This window comes from Austrofundulus limnaeus, unplaced genomic scaffold (assembly GCF_001266775.1).
Source record: "Austrofundulus limnaeus strain Quisiro unplaced genomic scaffold, Austrofundulus_limnaeus-1.0 Scaffold58, whole genome shotgun sequence".
In the NCBI taxonomy this organism is placed as follows: Eukaryota; Metazoa; Chordata; class Actinopteri; order Cyprinodontiformes; family Rivulidae; genus Austrofundulus; species Austrofundulus limnaeus.
Window position 1 is genome coordinate 240,955 of NW_013952460.1, and position 21,019 is coordinate 261,973.

At 38.2% G+C, this 21,019-nt stretch overlaps 1 protein-coding gene across 2 annotated transcripts; it reads right to left on the reverse strand.

Moving 5' to 3' along the window:
• Nucleotides 1-6,293: 6,293 nt before the first annotated feature.
• Nucleotides 6,294-20,633, reverse strand: syt10 (synaptotagmin X). 2 transcript variants are annotated; one of them, XM_014009433.1, is made up of 7 exons: nucleotides 20,232-20,633; nucleotides 19,401-19,797; nucleotides 14,489-15,050; nucleotides 12,821-12,941; nucleotides 12,488-12,659; nucleotides 9,944-10,073; nucleotides 6,294-8,194 (listed from the first exon to the last, which is right to left on the reverse strand). In XM_014009433.1, exons 1-7 carry the CDS (start codon nucleotides 20,431-20,433, stop codon nucleotides 8,123-8,125), a joined length of 1,656 nt encoding a protein of 551 aa, XP_013864887.1. In that variant the 5' UTR covers nucleotides 20,434-20,633; the 3' UTR covers nucleotides 6,294-8,122. The 2 variants fall into 2 exon arrangements, with proteins under 2 accessions (XP_013864887.1, XP_013864888.1); XM_014009434.1 differs by having other exon boundaries at nucleotides 20,247-20,534.
• Between the last annotated feature and the right edge of the window lie 386 nt (nucleotides 20,634-21,019).

Consider the following 21,019-nt stretch of genomic DNA (forward strand, 5'->3'; position numbering starts at 1 on the left):
GTGTAACTAAACATTGGATTAGTGCTGCCCACCACTGCAAATCAGTATGGTTTTTATGCAAAATCAAATTTATTTTTGATATAAACAGCTTTTTCATAACAGCTGAAGGTGACATAGATACTTTATTATGGTATAGTATTTAAATATATGCCTGAGAAACACATAATATTGCCCCTTTAATATGTTAAACATTAGCAATTTAGCTTTAGCTTCTGCCATATTTTTTATTTTATCAATTTTGCTTTTTATAGAAGGCGGAACTAAGGAATTTGTGTTTAGGTGTTAGCGGAGCTAATATTTTGGTTAGCTCTGTGCACCACTGATTACAAATTATTTATATTTGTTAAAATATTCCTCTCCAAATCCATTTTTAGAATATGATGTCTGCTTCATGTCTCAAATCTTCATAAGAGTCAGAAATGTTAGATTAACTTCTACATTGATTACAAGCATCATATTAATCAAGGTTTGATTGTTAGGTTTAGGTGGTTCAGAAAAGTTGAACATATACCAAACACTTCAAAGGTGCTTCTCAGGACAAATGAGTTCTTCATGATTTTATTTTTATTGTAAGCTATTTGTTTCCTTCATAAACAATGTATGTTTCTGGTTCAGTTGTGTTCTCTGAAACACATCCCTGTCCGTACCAAGCTAGCAGGAGTGTGAAAATGTGGGCGAGCGTTTGATTTTCTGCCAGAGAAACCGTCGACCAACAATGCGTCCATGTGTCACTTCCATCTGATGCTATGCAGGGTTCACACTTGTTCTGTCAACGAGGGATTCGCTTGAGACTGATTGTCGATAACCGTAAAGAATTTGCATAGATCCTTGGAAAATCGCAACAATAATGTGATTTACGGATTATGAAATCCAGCTCCTTGCCGATGCCTTTCTTCCCCATGCTGAGGCACTGAAGGCCATAAAAACCATCATTAGGCTGCAATGGGTGGTGGCGTTACATAACTGTCTGACCACTTACCCCTGTAACTGTGATTGTTCTTAGAATAGAAGCAGKATTCTTTCTAGCTCACTGTTAATGAGATGACTCTTGACCCACCAATGCACCATGGGAATCTGCACTAGAATGGAACAGGTTTATTTGTGGAACAAAATATCTTTGGCTTCTTGTTGGATAAAAACTTTCATTTAATGCAGCAGGATTCAACGTTAGTAAAAGATCTTGCGTCAGAGATTGAGGTAATGAGGAGGATTAGATTCTCCCCAAATACCAAGTAACCCTGCAGGTGCACCGCTGATGTTCATAGTGTTAAATACCCAGCTGAAATAACACTCAGGAAACAGTGAAGCCTTAATTACATGCATCACCACATGGAGCTATTAGGCGATGCTAACCAAAGCTACAACTCTCTAAATATGGCCTTCGCATACTAAGAGTTAGCCATCATTGCCAAGGAAACTAATGCAGCACCCCTCCGCTTTTGTGTGTTTGTCCTGCGTTGCGGATCAAAAGGAAGTTGTGCTGCACATCACACTGCACAAGAGATCAAAATGTTCTCCCCATCAAAAAGACGCGACAAGCTTTTAAAGGCCCTAAAAGCACCACTCCTCCTGACTGGAGTGGTTTGTGCAGCGTTTAGCATTTGGTGGTTGTTAGCAAAGGTTTGAGGAGCCAGCGGGGGAGCCAGCTGACTTTAAAGATGAGAAAAAGTTCACAGCGGTGCAGAGAGGACAAGATGGGAAAGTCAAAAATAGGGATTTCCTTCATTTTAACATTTGAAGGTTCATCCTTGAGGCTCCTACAACAAAACTAACRTGCTAAGCAACTTAAAGGGATAGTTCAGTCACTTTAAGGTGGTGTTGTGCTCTGGAGCATACCCTGTTTGACATATGAGATCAAGTATGTTAAAAATAACAACTTCTTAGAGATCAGTTTCTTTAGAAATATGGAAAAAAGCTAAAATACATAGTTTCTGTTTTTCTTCTGAGACCTTCTGTCGTTTTATTGCCTAGAGATAAAATTGATGATGCAGCCTAAAACAGAAAACAAGTTTTAAAGTTTGTTCCTGACATTTACAGAGTATTTTTTTCCTTTAATTAAAATCACTGAACCCAAACAGATTGCCCTGACATTTTTGAATCCAACCTACAAGTATGAGCGTACTTTCTGTCTGCATCAAATTACCCGGTCTGTTCCATTTCTTATTCTCATCCACTTTATAACYGGTGTGAAAAAACTAAATTGGGGCGGTTTTGCAAAATTGACTCTTTTGAGCTTTCTATCATGTTAATGTCATTTCCTCATCAAACACAAACCCAGAGTGTAGCTCTGACTCATTCCTGCATGTTTGAGAAATGGGTTGCAGCCGACGTAGACCARGGCTGACGTTGGCCACAATCTWCGTGGGCTGCATAAATGGCTCGGGTGCAAAGTCAAATCAGCAGTGGTGGGCGCACCAGTCCCTTAAAGTGCAAGTGCWCTAATTGCAGACTTAAATTTCTTCTTTGTGCTTTAGGGGTTTTACTAATTTCTTGAAATGATGTTTGGATTTTTGCTTTCTAAAATTAGAATTGAGTTGCGCTAATCGCAAATAGTTTTTCAAATTTGATTGTCAAATATATCTATATCCACTGTTATGTAGCCACATATTTCATTAAAGTTTCATCATTTTCTTGAACATTGGAGAGGAAAGCTGTCTCTTCACAACGGAGCTCCACTGTGTGGAAACAGTGACCTTTCAGGCAACATCATGTTCACAGAGCTTCATACTCTACCTGACTCTCCTTCTGTGCGACGATTTTCATTTAGTAGAGAGTCCTACAATTCTTTGCGTGGCAGGATTGTCACTGGGTGACAATCCACCAGCAGTTCTGATTTGCAGAACCACGCTCAGCTGTGCAGTTTGTATGTCCTCTCTCCAAGGGACATCGCAGCGATAAATATTAAATAAATAATAATAAATAAAGAAACACGAAATAGGCTGTGTGCAAAACGGCAGGCCGGGTCCTCCGAAGGCCGAATTTGTCGGCCGCATACGTCACAGCGCCGCGACGAAGGACGTCCAAAACCGAAGACTCCTCTGATGCGGCCGACAAATACGTCCTTCCTTTGGCCCGAATCGAAGGACAGGTCCGATGGATCCTTCCTGGCCCAGCATATCCCATAATGCATTGCGGCCCGACCGGAGATTTTTTTATGCTAGTAATGGCAGACGAAGTGAGAGAAAAGAATACATTTTAAATAAAAATAGGGTGATATAAAAATAAAAAAAAATTAGTGGTTGTAATTCTAATGCTTTTATCATTTGTATGGACATGTTTTTAAATATTTTTTCGTCATAAAAAACGCGAAATAAACATGCAGCTACAGCGGGTCAATTAGTTCTTCAAATGATACCTTTAAGTTAATTTTATAGTTTTGTGATATTAATAATGCTAATGTATTGATATTTTTCTAGTTTTGATTTAAGTTTGCTTGTTTAGCGTCGTCACAYTTGCTAGGTGACATGACATACGCCAGGGTAAGGAGGGGAGGCTAGACCGTCCAAATTCACAGCCTCTTTTTTTTCCGGTCTTCCTTGTCTACCAAGGACCCAGCCCGCCGCAACCGGGTAGTCTGGGTCCTCTGGAGGACCCGGCCTGTCATTTTGGACACAGCCGAATAAGAGTTCATGTTCTTCATCCTGTAGCKTACCCAGAATGCATCGCTTCAGTTTTACAACCAATAGTTTAAAATTACTAATYTATCTGTATGCTTTCTTACTGAAACCCTACCATAAACATAAGAAAACGACCAAGAAGCAGCAGAACTAGCAATCCACAACTTTTCTTAACACCATGACGCAAAAGTGTTTCGACCAATCACCTCCCCAAACTGCGGCTGCTTGTGCCAATCTGTGAAAGGAAAATGTTTTTTCCACTAGTTAGCAGTAAAGTGCTGACATGTTTCATGCATATACTAGAATGTTTTCTGGTAAATGGAGATAAAATTGTGCTTATGTTTAACTTCAGCTAAGTTTTATTGAGTATGTGTGCTTTTGAACTTGAACTCTAAATAATTCAACTAGCACTTTAGAAAATGTGTAACTAAACATTGGATTAGTGCTGCCCACCACTGCAAATCAGTATGGTTTTTATGCAAAATCAAATTTATTTTTGATATAAACAGCTTTTTCATAARAACTAGGTAACATAGTTAKTTGATTGACTTTTTAWTATAAGAAACTGATTTTGGATTAAAACAGAATAAATCGTTTTTTCTTCAAGATTTAGTACGACTGTGAGATGCAACAACCTTGAAGTGCAAAGTATTTGGAGTCTTACATAACAGTGACTGCTTTTCTAAGTAAAATGGAAAATATTTTCTTTTGTGAATACTCATAATTAGAATGTTGCTGAATAATTTATCTTTGAATGTAGACAAAAGTGCTTGCCATTCGAGGAAAAGATATTTATTTCCATCTCCCCAATTTATAAAAGACACCATTCAAAAAAAAGAGCAGCAAAAGAAAAACAGAATCTGTWACAAAGCTGTAATTAAACTGACCTCTGAGCAATTTGAGACACAATGACACCTCACACAGGTTTTATAATGTTGTTGCTTGCCTCAAATTTATTTGCGAACATTTCATTGGATGTTTTTGTTTTTCCATTTTTCCTCAGGAGGGAAGTGAGAGTAATTAGTAGGCCATGACCCTTTTACAGTTATTAATGTGCATCCTTAAAATTTCATACCATGCCCCCAAATATATTCCAGCTACTTGCTTTTACAGTATATTGACTTTTCTAAATGGACATACTTATAAATTAATTTTGTTAGTTACAATTAGATAGTGAAATGTCCTTAATGTACAATGTTGCCAGGTGTCAGAATGARMGCAGAGCACAGCTGAAACATCTGCACACTTTTTAGACTAAATGTGTGATAAGTAGGCTTTAATATATATCTAAATCACAARGCTTTGCAAAATACTAACTAAATAATTTCCTGTAAAAAGGTCAAACAGACCAGCTTGCTGCAGTTGGACTATTTGCTCACCTAGTTGTTCACAAAATGTTAAACATCACACCATCCTTGCTTGTGAATGACTGAGCCTTTCAAGGATGCTCCCTACCCAGTTCACCTGTGGAGTGCTCCAAACAGGTGTTTTTGAGCATTCCTCAACTTTCCCAGTCTTTTGTTGCTCCTGTCGCAGCTTTTTTAGAACGTGTTGCAGGCATCAAATTCAAAACGAGTAAATATTTGCAATAAAAACCCCAATAAAATTGATCCATTTGAGCATTTAACATCTTGTTTTTGAAGGGTATTTAATTTTAAAAAAGGATTTTCAAATCGTCGTATTCTGTTTATGTTTTAGACATCCCATCTTCATTGGAATTGGGGTTGTAAATTTGCTGCTATGATTTGAATATTTTTTCTCTTTTTCAAATTTTGGGACAAATTCTTTTAAATGAAGCTGAAATCTCCATTTTTCCCCTACCTTTAACTTTCCTGACATGATGTTCTCATAAAGTTTTATGTTCTTAGTCTTATATTTAGGACATTTTCTCTCCATATTCTTTTTTTCATTCTAGTAAATAAAAAAATGATGGTTTATTATAAAAAGTTACCAAAACCATGATTCTGATGCAGCAAGCTCAGAAGTTGGGTATTTAGGTCATTATCTGGCTAAACTAACTTTTTATTATTATTATTTTTAATAAGTAGTTTTAGCCTTGCTCATTTCCTCTGAAACTAAAGCTTTATGAGTTTGGGTCACAGAGTGTAAGGTTTAGGAAAACCCACAGGTGTAAAACTCCATGTGCTCACTACAGACGGCTGCAGACAATAGTTTTTCTGAGCTTGCGCGAGTTGATGAACAACAGTAACGTTGGCAGATAGAGTGCTATTTGTGCTGCTCACCCTTTTTAACATGTAGCATCAATCCGACTTTATCCTTGGTTCGAGCAAACGTTCAGGTATTCAGAAGTTAAGATGCAACTGTTCTAAAAGTTGAGACTGAAGCGTCTTGTTCAAATACAAAAATAACAATTCCAGATAGTGATTTGGCATCAGTATTGCAAAATGTACAATTTCTGTATTAATATGATAGTTTGGGGGGTCAAACCCCCTCCTTTTCTGTTCACATCTTCACCCTTGCCTTGCATGTAAATCATGGCAGTGTAAGTTTTATTTTTTTTTTAAATATTGCAATCAACTTTGGGAAAAATGCTAACGTTACCAGAGATCGTCCACATTTCAGAATGCTTCAAAAATAAAAAAAATAAAACATTTAAGAAGTTACCTTTTATATTCTCATTGGAAGGCTGAGTTCTTCACATAAACACAAACCAACAAAAGACAAACCCTTATTTTTTATTTATGTTCTTAAAATACATATGAAACAATTACAATAAATTATATCCCAAATGCTTACTTTATATAGTTACAAAAAAGTATCACAAACTGTACACGTCATGACGGTGGTTGTGTTTTGTTCTCGCTTCATACAGATTCAACAATCACAGCTCAAAGCTCTAGTCTCCTACAGATTCAAAAACTTGAAGATGGGAGGTTTTCCACTTTCACTAGTTGTTCACAACTATTACAGAACGTGTAGAAATGTGATACTCYGTTTACAAGTCAGAGCTTTTCAAAGTGCCACCAAACGATAGAAATACATTGTGATGTCTTTTGTTTACATGAATTCACGACAACTTCTTAGGTTTGACGTCTCAGTAAGTACAAATAGTGCCATTAAAGAACAAGCCCGTTTCCAAAAGCATCGGTACTCTGTGTAGAATGTAAATACAAACAAAATACATTCTTAGTTTTCAATTAATTAAAGAAGACGCAATCAAACTGTTTCAGTGGTTTTAAAACTCATTTAAGCAATTCAATTCAAAACAAGCATCCACCTAACAAACAATTATAATAAAGAAAATTCAACATTTTATAATTTTGTCTTTAATTTCAAATGACTGCAATCTGCTTCTGTTGGCATTTTACACAGAATCCCCTTCTTTTATGAAACAAAGCCAAGTACACAGGTTTATATACAGCTGTAAACACAGATACTCAAACATTACACACATTTTCCCCCAGTAAGTGCTTTTGTTAAAGTGGGGACAGGCATGCTACGAGTAAAAAAAATAAAAATAAAACCGCTAATATTCGGGGGAAGCAGGGGGGGGGCATCATTTACTGCATGTGCAAGATAACAGTACACAGCCTTTCTCTAATTGCTATGCTGATTAGTTTTATTACTCACGTGTAAGAAGTTCTGTTTCAAACCTAATGTAACATGGCTAAATGGAGACGCWCACAAAAAATAAATAAATAAATAAATTGTGTGGAGGTGGAGCTCCCTGAATTTGAAACCGTGAATAAAATGTTCAAAGAAGCTGTTTTTCGTCAGATATCTTAGGAATGTGGCATTGAAACATTTTATTGCACGTTCTAATTGCAATATTTAAAGTTAAACATATTTTATCAATTCAAACGTGCAAGTTCAATTTCCTATGAAGATAAATTCTCCTGCGTGTAGAAAAATAGGTACAAATTTATTCATTTGGAGTTGATTTAAGATCCCACCTAATGCGCCGCAAAATAAACGGCATCCTCAGTATTCTGTACATTACACTGCTACATGTATCGGCTACCCTTTCTCTAATCACCACTTTGCTGATTGTTTCCTATCTATGACAGTTGTTCTTGCACATGCTCATTTACCTGTTTGAAGCGAAACCTTGAATTTATTCACCGCTAAACGTTTTCATGGCACCGAGCAGCGTAGCCCTTTCAACTTGTGCCACATTAAATAAATTCTGTAAAGCACCAAAAGAGCTTGTGGGCCAAAAGAATCTGAAGCTGGTTGAAAATACTGGAAAGGTTGAAGCAGTTTGATGTGAGACATGATTACATCCTTGAAGGCTTTATTCATGTGGTAAATGCTTGGTAAATCAAAAACCTTCCCAAACTCTTCATCTGATTGACCATGAGTGCTGTGCATAGCCATCTCTTTAGAGCACTTAGAGAAGTTGCATTCAAATGAATACGTAACATTTCAGTACAACCATAGAAACACATTAGGAGTGAATTCAGTTTCCGTACAACGTGCTCTTGATAAGCAACACAGCTTCTTATATGTCTGGTGTCTTTCAGAGGTGATTGTACCTGGGATCATCAGGGTGTCTGTGGAGGTTTGGGTGAAGAACACGAAGCTTGGCTCTCGAAGCTTGCAGCTCTTCCGGGCCACTAAAAAGGTAAAAATATCACAAAACAGACCTTTCATTTTAGTTTTGTTAACATAGCAGGGGCAAAGCTAGATTTTTGTTGCAAGGGGTGGCACAGGGGAGGCCAAGGTATTTAGGGGGGCCCATGTAAATGAAAACTACCCTGGATTTAAAAAAAATGCCACAACCAATTTCAAATGGTCTCTCTTGAAAAAGAGATTTACAATCTCAACGGGATATACCTGGTTAAATAAAGGTTAAATAAAATAAATAAAAATGGCTCTAATTCAGCTGTTTTTACAAATATTGAGCAGAAACTTTGTGTGATAGTAGCTAAGAATGATCCAAAAGACATTCTGAAAGCTAGTCCTGATTTCAAGCTAACTGCTAATGCTAATTTTAAAGCTAAAGAGCTATAATTCAGCATTTTGTAGACAGACAGAATTACAAATTAATGTATTAGCAGCCAAAATTAATCTTTATCAAATTATAAAATGCTAATCAAAAATTCAAGCTATCACAGCTAACTTAAAGGCTATAATTCAGCTTTTTTAGGACCTAGTAAGCACTGCTAGTCCTACTTTAAGCTTATTTTACAAAGGGCTATAATTTAGCCGTTAAATACACAGCTGTTTGACATAAATGCTTTTGTGCTAACTGACCTTTTTTTTTTGCTAGGTGTGATCCTCACCTTGTTGATCATTTGTGGGTGGCAACTGGGGTGGCCAATCAGGTGCCTTGGGTAGCACTTGCCACCCAAAAATAAAATATAAATCCTGTCTTTGCTTTAACCATTAAAATTAAAAAAAAGAAGAAAAAAATAGTGATTTTTTTAAAAGTTTTGAAACTGTGTTCTAATTTATTGGTAAAACAAAGAAACTAAAAAAAACCACCAGATTATTTGTTTTTTCCCCGTTTTATTTTGAAACATTAAAATTAAAGAACAAACCATACACAGATTCAGCAAGAAGCTAAAGCAATTATTATTGTGAATGTGATTATATTTACCAAACATTGTCTTCATATTCGCTACATACATACATAAATGTACCTCAAAAAAGTCTCACAATATGTGTTCATCTTTGTCGATTAAAGTTGGTGGATTGGAGTTAAAACAAGAAAAATAATGGAAAACAGAAAACTTAATGAAACAATGAGTACCAACGATACATGATATACCAATCAATAAAATGTCAGAATAATCTAAATTTATTTGTGTATTTAATATATACACAGTTGTGGTGGGGTGAAAGGTCAGTTTCACTGATAATGACATTGTTCATGGTGTAAATCGACTAACAGTTCAATTAAAGAACAACTATTAGTTGCAATGTCAAGAACTTATCTAGATTGGCACAATCTAGGGAACAAAGGGTTGAAATTTTGTAATTTAGATGTATAGACAAGAGGATCACCTATGACTTTGACCTTTGATCCTTTAACTTTGAAATCAATAGAGATCACTGATCCATGAGGTGTCCAGCTTTGCAGTTTGACATTCTTACAATACATGACTGCAGCGTTAGAGCACGGACAAGGTTTTCATAAAGGAGACGTGTGACCTTGAAGAAATCAATAGGGATCATCCTTGATGATCTCTATTGACGATCCTTGGCGCCATTCCATAATACACCCCGTATTTATATATAAAAATAYCCTAATGAAATAATAAAAATGTCTCTAAGGTATATTTACTCAAGCTCTGTAATTCTAAGCTCTTTCTACAATAAAAAGAGGACAAGTGGAATTAGAGAAAAGAACTTTTGTGTACCTCTCCCAGAGCGTGCCAGTGAGTGATGGGTTTTCGTGGATAAGCCAGCATTTCGTTCCAGTGATCTCGTCCAAGGCCCACTGCATCTGGCCCGGCTCGACACACACCGATCACCTCATTGTGTCCAACCCTGTTACCAGCGAGATGCTCGCATTGAAACACTTTGAGTTCACAAATAATACACCTCCCCCACTCCCAAAATGATCACAAACCTGAAACATGGCAACTTTCTTGCAGATATTTTGTAACAGAATTAAAGGGTGCTGTAATTAATTTAGCTTTTTAACAACCAGTTGTTTTCGTCATCATATTCCTGGAAACTTGTTTCACAATTAATCAGAAGGTATGAGAGGGATGTATATGCTCTTTTTGACTAATCTGCAGAAGTCTGATATYGTGTTGCTTTTATAGGTTAAGTGCAAATGTCAGTGGAATGGATTCAATTTTCTCTTATAGAGAATAAGCACAGGCACAGAGCCATTCTTATTTAATTTGTCTTCATTCCATTTTTTAAATTCATACTCATTTAAATGTTTGACTCAGAACGCTGAATCTGCCTGTTTGTCTCATTGTACTGTAGACTGAGATTGTCTGCAGGAAATGCTGTTTTAATCAAAAATACATCTGTTTACGTCGGTGTTATTGGTTGGCTTTTAAAACTTTGCACATCTTCTACGATTTATAGCATCTGATTTTCACACAAAACCAAAATGTAGGTATTGAAAATTTTCAGTAGAGAAAAAACCCAATGTTAGTTCTGAGCAATATGGCTGAAAAACGTACCACAATATAAGCATTTCATATCAGTTGATAACGTAATTATTAATTAGTTTTTATTTTACCCATTTGAAATAAGGACCAGGACAAAAGGTGTCTGAAAACAGCCAGTTCGGATGTTATCAGTCCATTAAATGGACGTTATTAGTGGTTATCAGTCCCATAGAATGGCTTCAGACTGTCCTGACTGTGCCCCCTAGCGGGTTATCCAAAGAATGGTTTCAGACTGTGTACCTACTAATACCTTGGAAGGCAACAATCTGCCGYTCTATTTTAACCTAGCCCAGGTAATTTTCTCTAAAATTAACCTTAGTGGCTTTATGACTCATATTAACCAGAAAGCATAAATAACCTTAGTGGCTTTGTGCCTCATACTAACCAGCTGACAGTCTGAAGCCATTCTATGGGACTGATAACCGCTAATAACGTCCATTTAATGTACTGATAACATCCGAAGCGGGCGCTGATAAACTGGTGACATGACCTTTCCTCTTTTATCCACTATTTCCTCTCGAGCTGTTGCCTCATTTCCTCCTTTCACTACAACGTTCAGGTTAATTTAACAAGTCTTGGAGATCATTTCTGAAAATATTCTCCTGTATGGTGCTGTTTGAACTCTGATTTGTTGATGGGTTTTATAACATCAAAGGGGACATGTCATGTTTTTTAAGTCCTTTTTCCCATTTAAATCATTCAGTTGGGGTCTATATGAAGTGGAACAGCAATGTTTTGGTCTGAATTCCTCCTTATTGTATCACCACAAACACTTCTTTCTCCCCTTTTCTGAAGTGCGTCTCAAATCAACTCATTTAGAGGATGTCACTTTAAATCCAAATGAGGTGCTTCCCACCCCGCCCCCATCCAACTTCCAGACTGGTCCATTCCAGTTTGATAGAGGGGTTTGCGACTATATAGCAGCACAGAAACGTTTTATTTACAAATGAACTAAAATATGTCAACAAGGGAAGACTTGTCCATCCAGCCTTACATGTTGGAGCCAGCGTCTAAGGAGAATGAAGACCACCAAACTTTATTACATTATTCTCCTCCAATCTGTCTTTTGTTTGTTTTGTCATTCTCACTGCATTTCCTGCTTTCTCCAGGGATTCTGTTTGGATATTTCCTAACACTTCAACATCACAATTTGTTGATAGAACGCATTCCCTGTTGCATCAGTCATGGTAAGCTGCCTGCAGCTAAAAGTGCCAAACTGTTATTCTACCTCACGTTTTATAGAAAGGATGTTTTACTGGAATTTATATTTTAAAATTAAGAACTAATTGTGTGGTTTGGCTTCCCATACGGTCTTGAAATAGGCAGCGGTGTGTGTGAAACCAAACTCATMAACATTATTAGTTAATGTGAGAAAATTCCTCTGTGACCTCTTGGTATGTTACACAATTTGCTCTTGATTGATTAATCAATACTCTACAGATTGTTATCTAACCTTTACCCATGTTTCAAGCAAAGCTCCCAGACACGATGCACTTTTAAAGACAGTCGCAGAGTTTGATAATTCGCTGTTCTTTTAAAAAAACACTGTCCTGACTTCCATCTCATTGATTTAAAAAAAAATCGCTCTACCTTGACCTTCAGATTAGATACTCATTTACTCATCGCTTTAGACTCGAAATATTGGTTATTTATTAATTTTTAGTTACCAAACCTACTTCTACAACATACGTATTTATCTCAGGATGTTTTGAGTTTGAATAATAAATAAAATTACAGCAACGCTGAACTTTTAGAAGTAAGAGTTTTACTCACCGATCATAATCCATCACCATGATGGACAGGCTGACTTGTTCCACGTTTTCTGGGGGGATGTCGAAGATGATGGCCTCATTGTACACAGGATTAAGTGTACTTTTCTTGATTGTTGTTTTTCTCTTCTTCAGCCTCCGTCCATTACAGACCAGGTAAACCTTCACGTACGGGTCTGTCGAAGGCAGAGTCAATTGTTTTTAATGTGTTAAATAAGAGTCACTAAAACACCACCGGCCCCCCATTTCTTTCACTTTTCTCTTCTAAGAGGCCTCCTGCTGTCTTGTTTTCAGCTAAGTTGAATTTATGGGCTCAGTTTGCTTTCATCTGGTTTACCTGAGGAGCCTGTGATGTCCATGGCTTTGAGGTTTCTGCATTTGATGACTGTTAGGGTCATTCTCCCCGCTGTGGGCAGGTAGCACAACGAGTACATGATTTCTCCCAAGTCGATACTCTCCTGGGGGGTGAAAGAGACGCAACGGAAAAGGGTTTAGCCTGCTTTTAAATGCTTCGGTTGCATTCTGTGAATCCAAATGTCAAAGTCAAACAGTAACCTTTTAGCACTTTAATGCACTTTGTGAAACTCTTTTTTAAAATATTTTTTTTAGTAGTAAGCACTTTAAAGTCTGAATGAATAATGCAAGTTTTCAGCCAATAAGGATAGAATAATACCTGAAGTTTTGATAAAAGTTGACCTCTTTTGTAACTATAATTACTGTTGCATAAGTTTGGAGTAACTGCCTGCAACATACTTTACACAAATCAAACATGACGAGGGACCTGCAGTTGGCTTCCAGTCCAATTATTATAGAAATTTATGTTTCTTAGATTTTCTGATTTTGAGTAATTTTGTAAAAGGATATATGTTACAAATAAAAATTTCCCAAAGAACTTGTGTCTTTTTTGTTTTTTAATCATGATGCTTTGATACCAGACAGAAGATGTTGTTTTATTATTAATTTTCTCAGTTCTATCTGCCTAACATCTGCTTTTTAGCTTATTGCCCCTAAGAAATAACAGTTTCCATAAGTCATGGGGAAAGAAGGGTCTTAATTTTACCCAAGACATCTCTCTATTTCCTCATTGTTATTTTACTGTATTTTTTAAATTTACATTGAAATAAAAAAAAAATCCAGGCAGTTTTGTTGCACTGAATACTCTTAACTGTATGAGTTGCTATTTGTGTTAAAATCTCTACCACTCACTTTTTAAGATGACATAACCAACGACTTAATCCCACACCATAAAGAACCAAATACTGTCCTCAGGCGCATTGAGGATAAAGACAGGGTAATTACTTGGCATCCAAATGTTCAACAAGATAATTTTCTCATTTTCTCCCAATTTTCATTCTTAAGTTTGGTGAAAAAATAACAAAACATGATGGGAAAAGTAGATTAATGCAAACTGCAGAAAGCCTTAATAGACTTTAGTCTGTTGCTCAGATAATTAGAGATTTTTTTTATACCAAACTAACTTTAATCTGTGTGCAAAGCTAGATCTGTAAGTACTTTAGTATGCAGTGCTTATCACAATAAGTGCATTTATTATTAAAGCAGAACAAAGTGTGATAAATGCGAGTGTCAAAGTAAATGCATCTGGGCCATTTTACTAGTTTCCTCTTTGAAGTGAGCTCTTACGAGGATTGGTAGTTTATAGCCATGTGGTTTGTTAGGAATTTCACTTGAGGTTGTATTTATTATATCAACTCTTGGAGATTTTTTACCTTATGTGGTTATATATAGGAGTGCAGAACGCCCAGCAGTTTCTGGAAAATGTGTGTGGGCGTTTGGCTGATTAAATGCATTTCCCAAAGCATTTGAATTATGCAATGTGCTCCACCTGCTACTCATGTGAAGGAGCCTTGATGAGATCAGACTCTGAGAAGTCAATGGGTGCTATGTTTTCTGATCCGACCTTGTTAAAAACAGTATAAATACCCAGTGTTTTCCCTCACTGACAGTAGCATGTGAGGGTTTGTTGCCATCTTCAGTGGTGACTTACTGTAGTTGCTGTGTGAATATCCTTCCACACAACTGCCTCCCTTGAAAGATCGGAGAGTTCAAAGAGGTTGTCCACCACGATCTCGCCGATCATATCATGGCTTGTGAATCGATCGAAGTCGTAGACGCTAAAGTGCAGCTTCCGATTGCAAAGCTCATCGTACGCCACGGGGAAACAGAAGGTCTCGTCAAACGTGGGGTTCAGATTCTTGCGGTGCACCCTTGTCTGGAACTTCTTCTTCCTGTCTGGCAGCAAGTACATCTTCACATACGGGTCCGAGGTGCCCGTGAAGTCTTTGGCAGGCAGGTCTAAAGCCTTGAGGATTTTCACGACCAAAGCCTGCTCCTCGTAGTCGTAGCGTAGCGAGAAGCTGAGCTTCCCGCAGGTTTCGACATGCCCTTTGGCCTCATCCTCAGAGTCCACAGACTTCTGCTTGTAGAGTTCGGGTTTTATTCTTCCAAAGCTCACCGTAGAGGACTGGCGGAGCGGCACTGCGTCCATGCTGAAYTCCACACTGGTGACATTCATCTGACGAGGAAGGTGGCGCCGGAATGAATTGTGCCTGTTGAAAAAGTTAGATAGTATCTTGTAAATATTTGAATGTACTTGGTGTTGAAAGGACATGCAGAATGTATTTCTTTAAATGGGGTTGTGTAGAGACAAGCACTTGTCTCACTTGCAGTAGAAAACAATCATAGGGTAAGAAAGCTAACAGATACTCAGAGCATGGCTCAAAACTTTTACATCACTAAATTATGCGAACTGAGTCAGTGTTGCTACGCTAACAGCCTGCTCAGTGTGTCCTGCCATAATTCTCCCATGTATGACTCAGTTTCCCCAAGTCAAATCCCAAAATAACTGCAGACAGTGCTAAACAAATTATTCTAAATGAGAAAATATGTTTGTTTTAATAAAAAGACACAAGGATTTCTGTTTGAGCCAAATAATACAGAGGAGGATCTGTTGTTTGAGGTGGATTTGTTGTGATAAAACCACTTAAACCTTGTGTTAAACTAATGGAGGCCTAAATGGCTGCAGCTTCTTCACTTCAGACCAAACTCTTTCCAGTGATGACCTTTCAACAGCAGAAATATTGGTGTGCTTGCGGTGCCCAAGTTAAATATTGCCTGAAGTCTAAATTTGCTTAGCCACAAACAAAATCCGAGCCTCTGCTCACAGGTTTTGTTTGGCTGTAAACAGGTTCCCTCCTGTAAAGTGCACCAGGAATTATCTAATGTCAAGACAATTTTTGCCTTCACTCTCTTTTGTTTTGAGAAATGCAAACCCATCTTAAGCATACAGATTCGCACCCCTRCACCATTTTACCTGACTTCTGCAAATTTCAGTGAGGTTGACATCGTCTGACAAAACTCTGTTTGATTATCCAATCTTGTCACCTAGCAACTGGCCCTCCTGCTTTCGACGGGAAGACAATCACAGCAGTGGCACAAATTATGTTGCGCAAGCGGCCCAGTTGAAGATTAAATGCAACTCTAAAGTGTAGTAAACAACATAAAGGGCCGAGTTTACGAGCCAGAGAAAACTCCATGAGAAAATATGCAAAGTACAAGAAAATTGCCTGAAAGAATGTTTGGTAATAATTTGTTGTTGTCCTGAGCTCTGGCTGTTCAATTTTATTACTATTTCAGTGTAGATGGAAATAACAGTGCACATGACTGAGTGAGAACATGATGCACTCATGGGATGCTTACTACTTAGATATGGTTATTTGTATGTATAGAAGGACACATACATACGCACAGAGACAYTTATTACAAAGCCTGTTTCTTTTTCTTCCTTTTCTCTTAAAGTTATGTCCTTGGATCATTGTGACAGTCACACACATTACATCTCAGCTCACTCATCATATCATTCYCAACAATGTCTCATAGACTTGGCACATGAACACTCTTCAAGACAGTTTTACAAGTGTCTTTAAATCTCAGTTTTATTCCTCTAACAGGTTGAGTTCCCTGAGTCAGTTCACCATAGAGAAGTGCTTTTACAAGTCTGTCATCCTCCAATCTGCAAACATGACCGAACCAGTCAGCTTCCAATTAGTTTCAATCCAATGAAAGACTTTTTCTTATTGCTATGAATTAGTCCCATTTTATATAAAATAAACAGGTGAAGGTTGCATTACATAATGGTACATACTGTAGTTGTCTGATGTCATGCTGTTTTAGGGTCCATCTTTCACTTCCATACAGTAACAAAGACATCAAACACTGATAATGAATTTTGGCCTTGGTAGTTATGATGATGTGGTGAGTCAAAGTTTTTCATAATCATCCAAAAAAGCATAAGAAGCAAGTTCCACTTTCATTGACCAATCACTGGTAACAAAGCTACCAAGCTAGTTAAAATGAGTGACGGTTGCTAATTTTGTATCATCAACGAAGAACTCTTCTGTCGTGCCAATGCATGTCTCTGTTTTGGTGGTGTTGATATGCAGGCCCATTCTCTMTGTGAGATATGTATTTAATAATAACTGTAGGCCATTGATGTATTACTGAGGAAAAACTCCAGTCTTTGCTTTGAGACAGATCTCCATCATAACAAAACCTGTTCGCTGCATGTATGTTTTTTAAATCTTTAAAGACTGTTGCTGCAAGTTTGCAGCCTTGCTTAACACAAATATTATATTGAAAAGATTTAATAAGCTCTCTATCTTAGATGAGTCTTYATGATCCTTTCAAACATCAGTGGAGGGCCAAGCTTGCCTATAATGATAAAAAAGTTTAAAAATTACAAATAACTGGTGGATGCAGTGTGATGTGTTATTGCATCTTATATTTGTGCTATACTCTTGAGATTAAATACAAATAATTTGTTCTAATCAGAGCCAAACTGTGAGGCTTAAACTACATCTATGTTCAAGCAAAATGTCAGTTGTTGTGATTCTACACAATTTTACAACCACCAGRTGAGGACATAAAATGCCTGTCTAACTAAGCAGAAACTAAAAGTTACATAATATTTAAAACACTTGGTTTTGTTGCATAAACCTCCTCTGAAAACAAATAAAATTAAATAAAACAATGATCCCACATGAGATACAAGCAAATCTTCTGGTCAAAAGTCCTAGACTTTAGTGAGATTTTCTCCTGAGTGGAACCCCACCACCCCATCCCCAAAAAAAGTATCAAAGTCCACACTTGCAATAGAAAAATCACAAAAATGATTGCAAAATTGAATCAGAAACAGCTTTTACTACTTTTAAAGCATCATTAAAGCATTTTTATGCAGTGATACAAATTATACTTTATTTATAATAAGAAAATTAATGTGTATTGCGAATGACTTCTAATATGACCACAGTCTTGGTACCTACTGCCAAAATCTTTCATTAATTAGTGAACTGACTTAAAAAAAAACTATCAAATTAATCAGTGCCAGTACATCTGCAACTTAACTCTTTGGTCAGCCCAAAACAAAATGGCTGCCACAGCTAATCAACCTTAGAAAACACAAAAAATTCTTATCAGTTTTACAGATACTAAGCTAATGTTTGGTGCGGTAGTTGCTTAGAGTCATTTTCATCATATAATCTGAGCGCAAACCTTTGGAATATGGAACATGGCCACTAGTTAATCAACATTATTCAGCACAAAATAGACTATAATTCAGACACACAAGTGCCAAGAGATTCCAAGTGATTTTAAAATATTGCATAAAATTGGGCCTAATTTTCTTTAAAGATTTGACCAAACTATACAACTCCACCATTTAAAACGAAAGACAGTGAGCATAATGAACTTGTTCTATAAATGTTAGGCATTTTATTTATTTTTTCCAGTTTCTTTAAAATATTAATGTTTCAATTTCAGCTGGCAAGTAATTCTAGTGAGAACAACCTTTTAATTATTTAATGCATGTTTTTCTGTCAACAATTGTTACAATAATAATTTCACCAAAGCAAAGACTCAACCCAAGTTAGTGTGCAGTCGAATGGTCTTTGTACTACAAACACAGTCATCTTTGTTCTACAAGTACAAAGATGACCAAAGCAGCTTGTTTTGATACTTAAGAGACTATTTGCCACCGTTTTTTAACTTTAGAAGTTCCATCGTCAATAAATTGTTAAAGAAAAAGGCTTTGGTTGTATTTGGAGCGTATTCAGAGCTGATTATATAATAATAAACATTTTTTCCAAACCAATTTATAGCTGCTTTTAAACAGTATACTGTGTCAGGGTTTTTTATGTTCGTTTGGTGTCAGAACTTTCCCCGAGCTATAGGGTGGTAAGCATTCGTCAGAGTGGAACTGCTGTCAGAAAAGTGGGTGGATGAACTGTAAAAGTAGGCGTTATAATCTTTAACTTGGCCTCTCGGCCTCATCGGTGGGCGTATAATTCATTTGGACCTTGGCAGCAATATAATTGAATTAATGAGGCCAAGGACAAGCCAGAGCAAGTGTCAATAACAAGTTTCCTCTGAGAAAGCGATCACAGCTGCCTGGCGCGCGTCACCGAGAACTTGCCCTTCCACCGTGACAGCTCGCGCCCCTCAGCAATGCTAATTATGGCGGTCCTGCTTTAAACACCGAGCTGGGAAACAAAGAGAAGCGAGAGCTGATTGTTTAATATCTGGGGTTTCTACCCAGCCGTTACCATGGCAGCTCAAAGCACACGGACAAGTGATTATAGGGTTCAAACGGCAGCGGGAGGATCCGCCAGATATGCTAAAGAGAAGACTTTTTGTGTGAACGCGCAAAGGCTTTTCAAGGTCACCAAGCAGTCAGTGATGATTTGCGTGACATGTGGCAAAGTACCTCGAGGACAGATGCAGCAGTGTGAACTGCCAGGACATTTTCTGCACTCAGGGATTATTGGTTTGTGTGTCTTGGTGTAGCACGAGCAGTTTTATTAGATTATTGGTCTGTCCTCGAAGATTAGGACCACACTTTGTACCTGGAGGAGGAGGTCGGCTCGGTGGTCTGCCTCTGGATTTTCGTAGGCTGTCGGCTGATCTTCTCCCTCAGGGCCGTTTGCACCTCGGCGGGGATGTCTGGCGACGTCTGGCTGATCTTCATGGCCGCCTCCAGGTGCTTCACAGAGCGCTGCCCGTTCACCTTCACCTCCAGCGGCTGCTTCTTTTCCACCTCTGCCGCTTTGCACTCGGTGACAGGAGGGGCTCTGGGCGGCGCCGCCTCGAGGAAACCCACGTGGAGGCCATTTTCGGCGTGGGACGAAAGCGTCTTGCTCCTCCAAATAGGCCAGCACAGCTTCCAAAAGACAAAGAGAGAGACTACCAACAAGGCGAGGCCACAGAAACCCACGACCACAGCAAGGAGACTGATAGAGATGTCTGTTTTAGCCCACAGAAGAAGACAGGAGAAAATGAGACAAGCCAATGAGGGACAAGAGACAAACATGCAAGGAAGGAGGAGAAAACAGGAGAGAAAGCTGTAAGAAGAGCATAAAGTCATGGAAAACCACAGCATCAGAAAGTTTTTTTTCCCTTGAAGACATTTCAAAGGGCTTTTTTAAAATAAGATTTTATATTTAAAAATATATATCTCAAATTGCAAGGTGACAGGAAGAAACAAGAAAATCAGCAGTTTCCATTGATCCATTTCACCTGTTGCTACTTGAGCAGTGATGAGCTCCGCAGGATGCGTAACAGGTTTCAGAACACCGTGAACTACACGGATGCAGCAAAGTTTCACCAAAAAGGAGGCAACCACCCCGCCTCAAGAAAAGAGCTTTACAACCAGTAAAATGAACTTTTCTGGAATTTACCTGCGTGTCCTTTACCTTGTATGTTGCTCTCCAGCGGGAAAATATCCGCGCATTTCTCCCGGTCTACGTGTCCGGCCAGACAAAGTTCCGTGACGATCTGGAGAGCCCTTTGGCACAAAGTGATGCTGTCCTCCGTCCGGACGCTCATGTCTCTCCTGTTAAGCCATTGCACGCCGGAGGAGCCGGGAGGGCGGCGGTTCATTTGGGCACCTTCTGTGCGCCGCTGAGCGCAGAGTGTCCGCTGGAGACGGCGGGGAGGCGCGCTGCGTCCTCATTCATGTCCAAGCGCGCGACGACGAGGAGCGACTGGCCGCACGCCTTTTTGTCCTCCTTTTTTTCTTCTTTCGCCCCTGGAGTTTGAAGAATAGCTGAGAGGGGGGTTACTGAGTCCAACCCTCCCCGCACCCAAACGCAACGGTTTAATCCTGAATGCAGGAGGTGGGGGTAGTTTCGTTTTCCACCTGCAAATCAGCCCAATCACATCAAGCAAAAGGACACAGTGTTCAAAGTACTTTGAAATACTTTCAAATGTGCTTGATTACCTTGCTGTTCCTGCTCATAAAAACTGAAGTTGCAAACAACAGACTGTAAAATAAATATTTCTATACTGTCCACACCTCATTTAACTCTTAAAGCACTGCATTTTGTTACACAATTATCGAAGAGGTTTAAAATTGAATTTCCTTATGAATCACATGAAAATAGACTTTTATTTTCTCCAAGCTTTACTTGACCACTTACACCCCCACCAATAACTATCAAAAAGCAGCCATGCTTCCAAAACAATT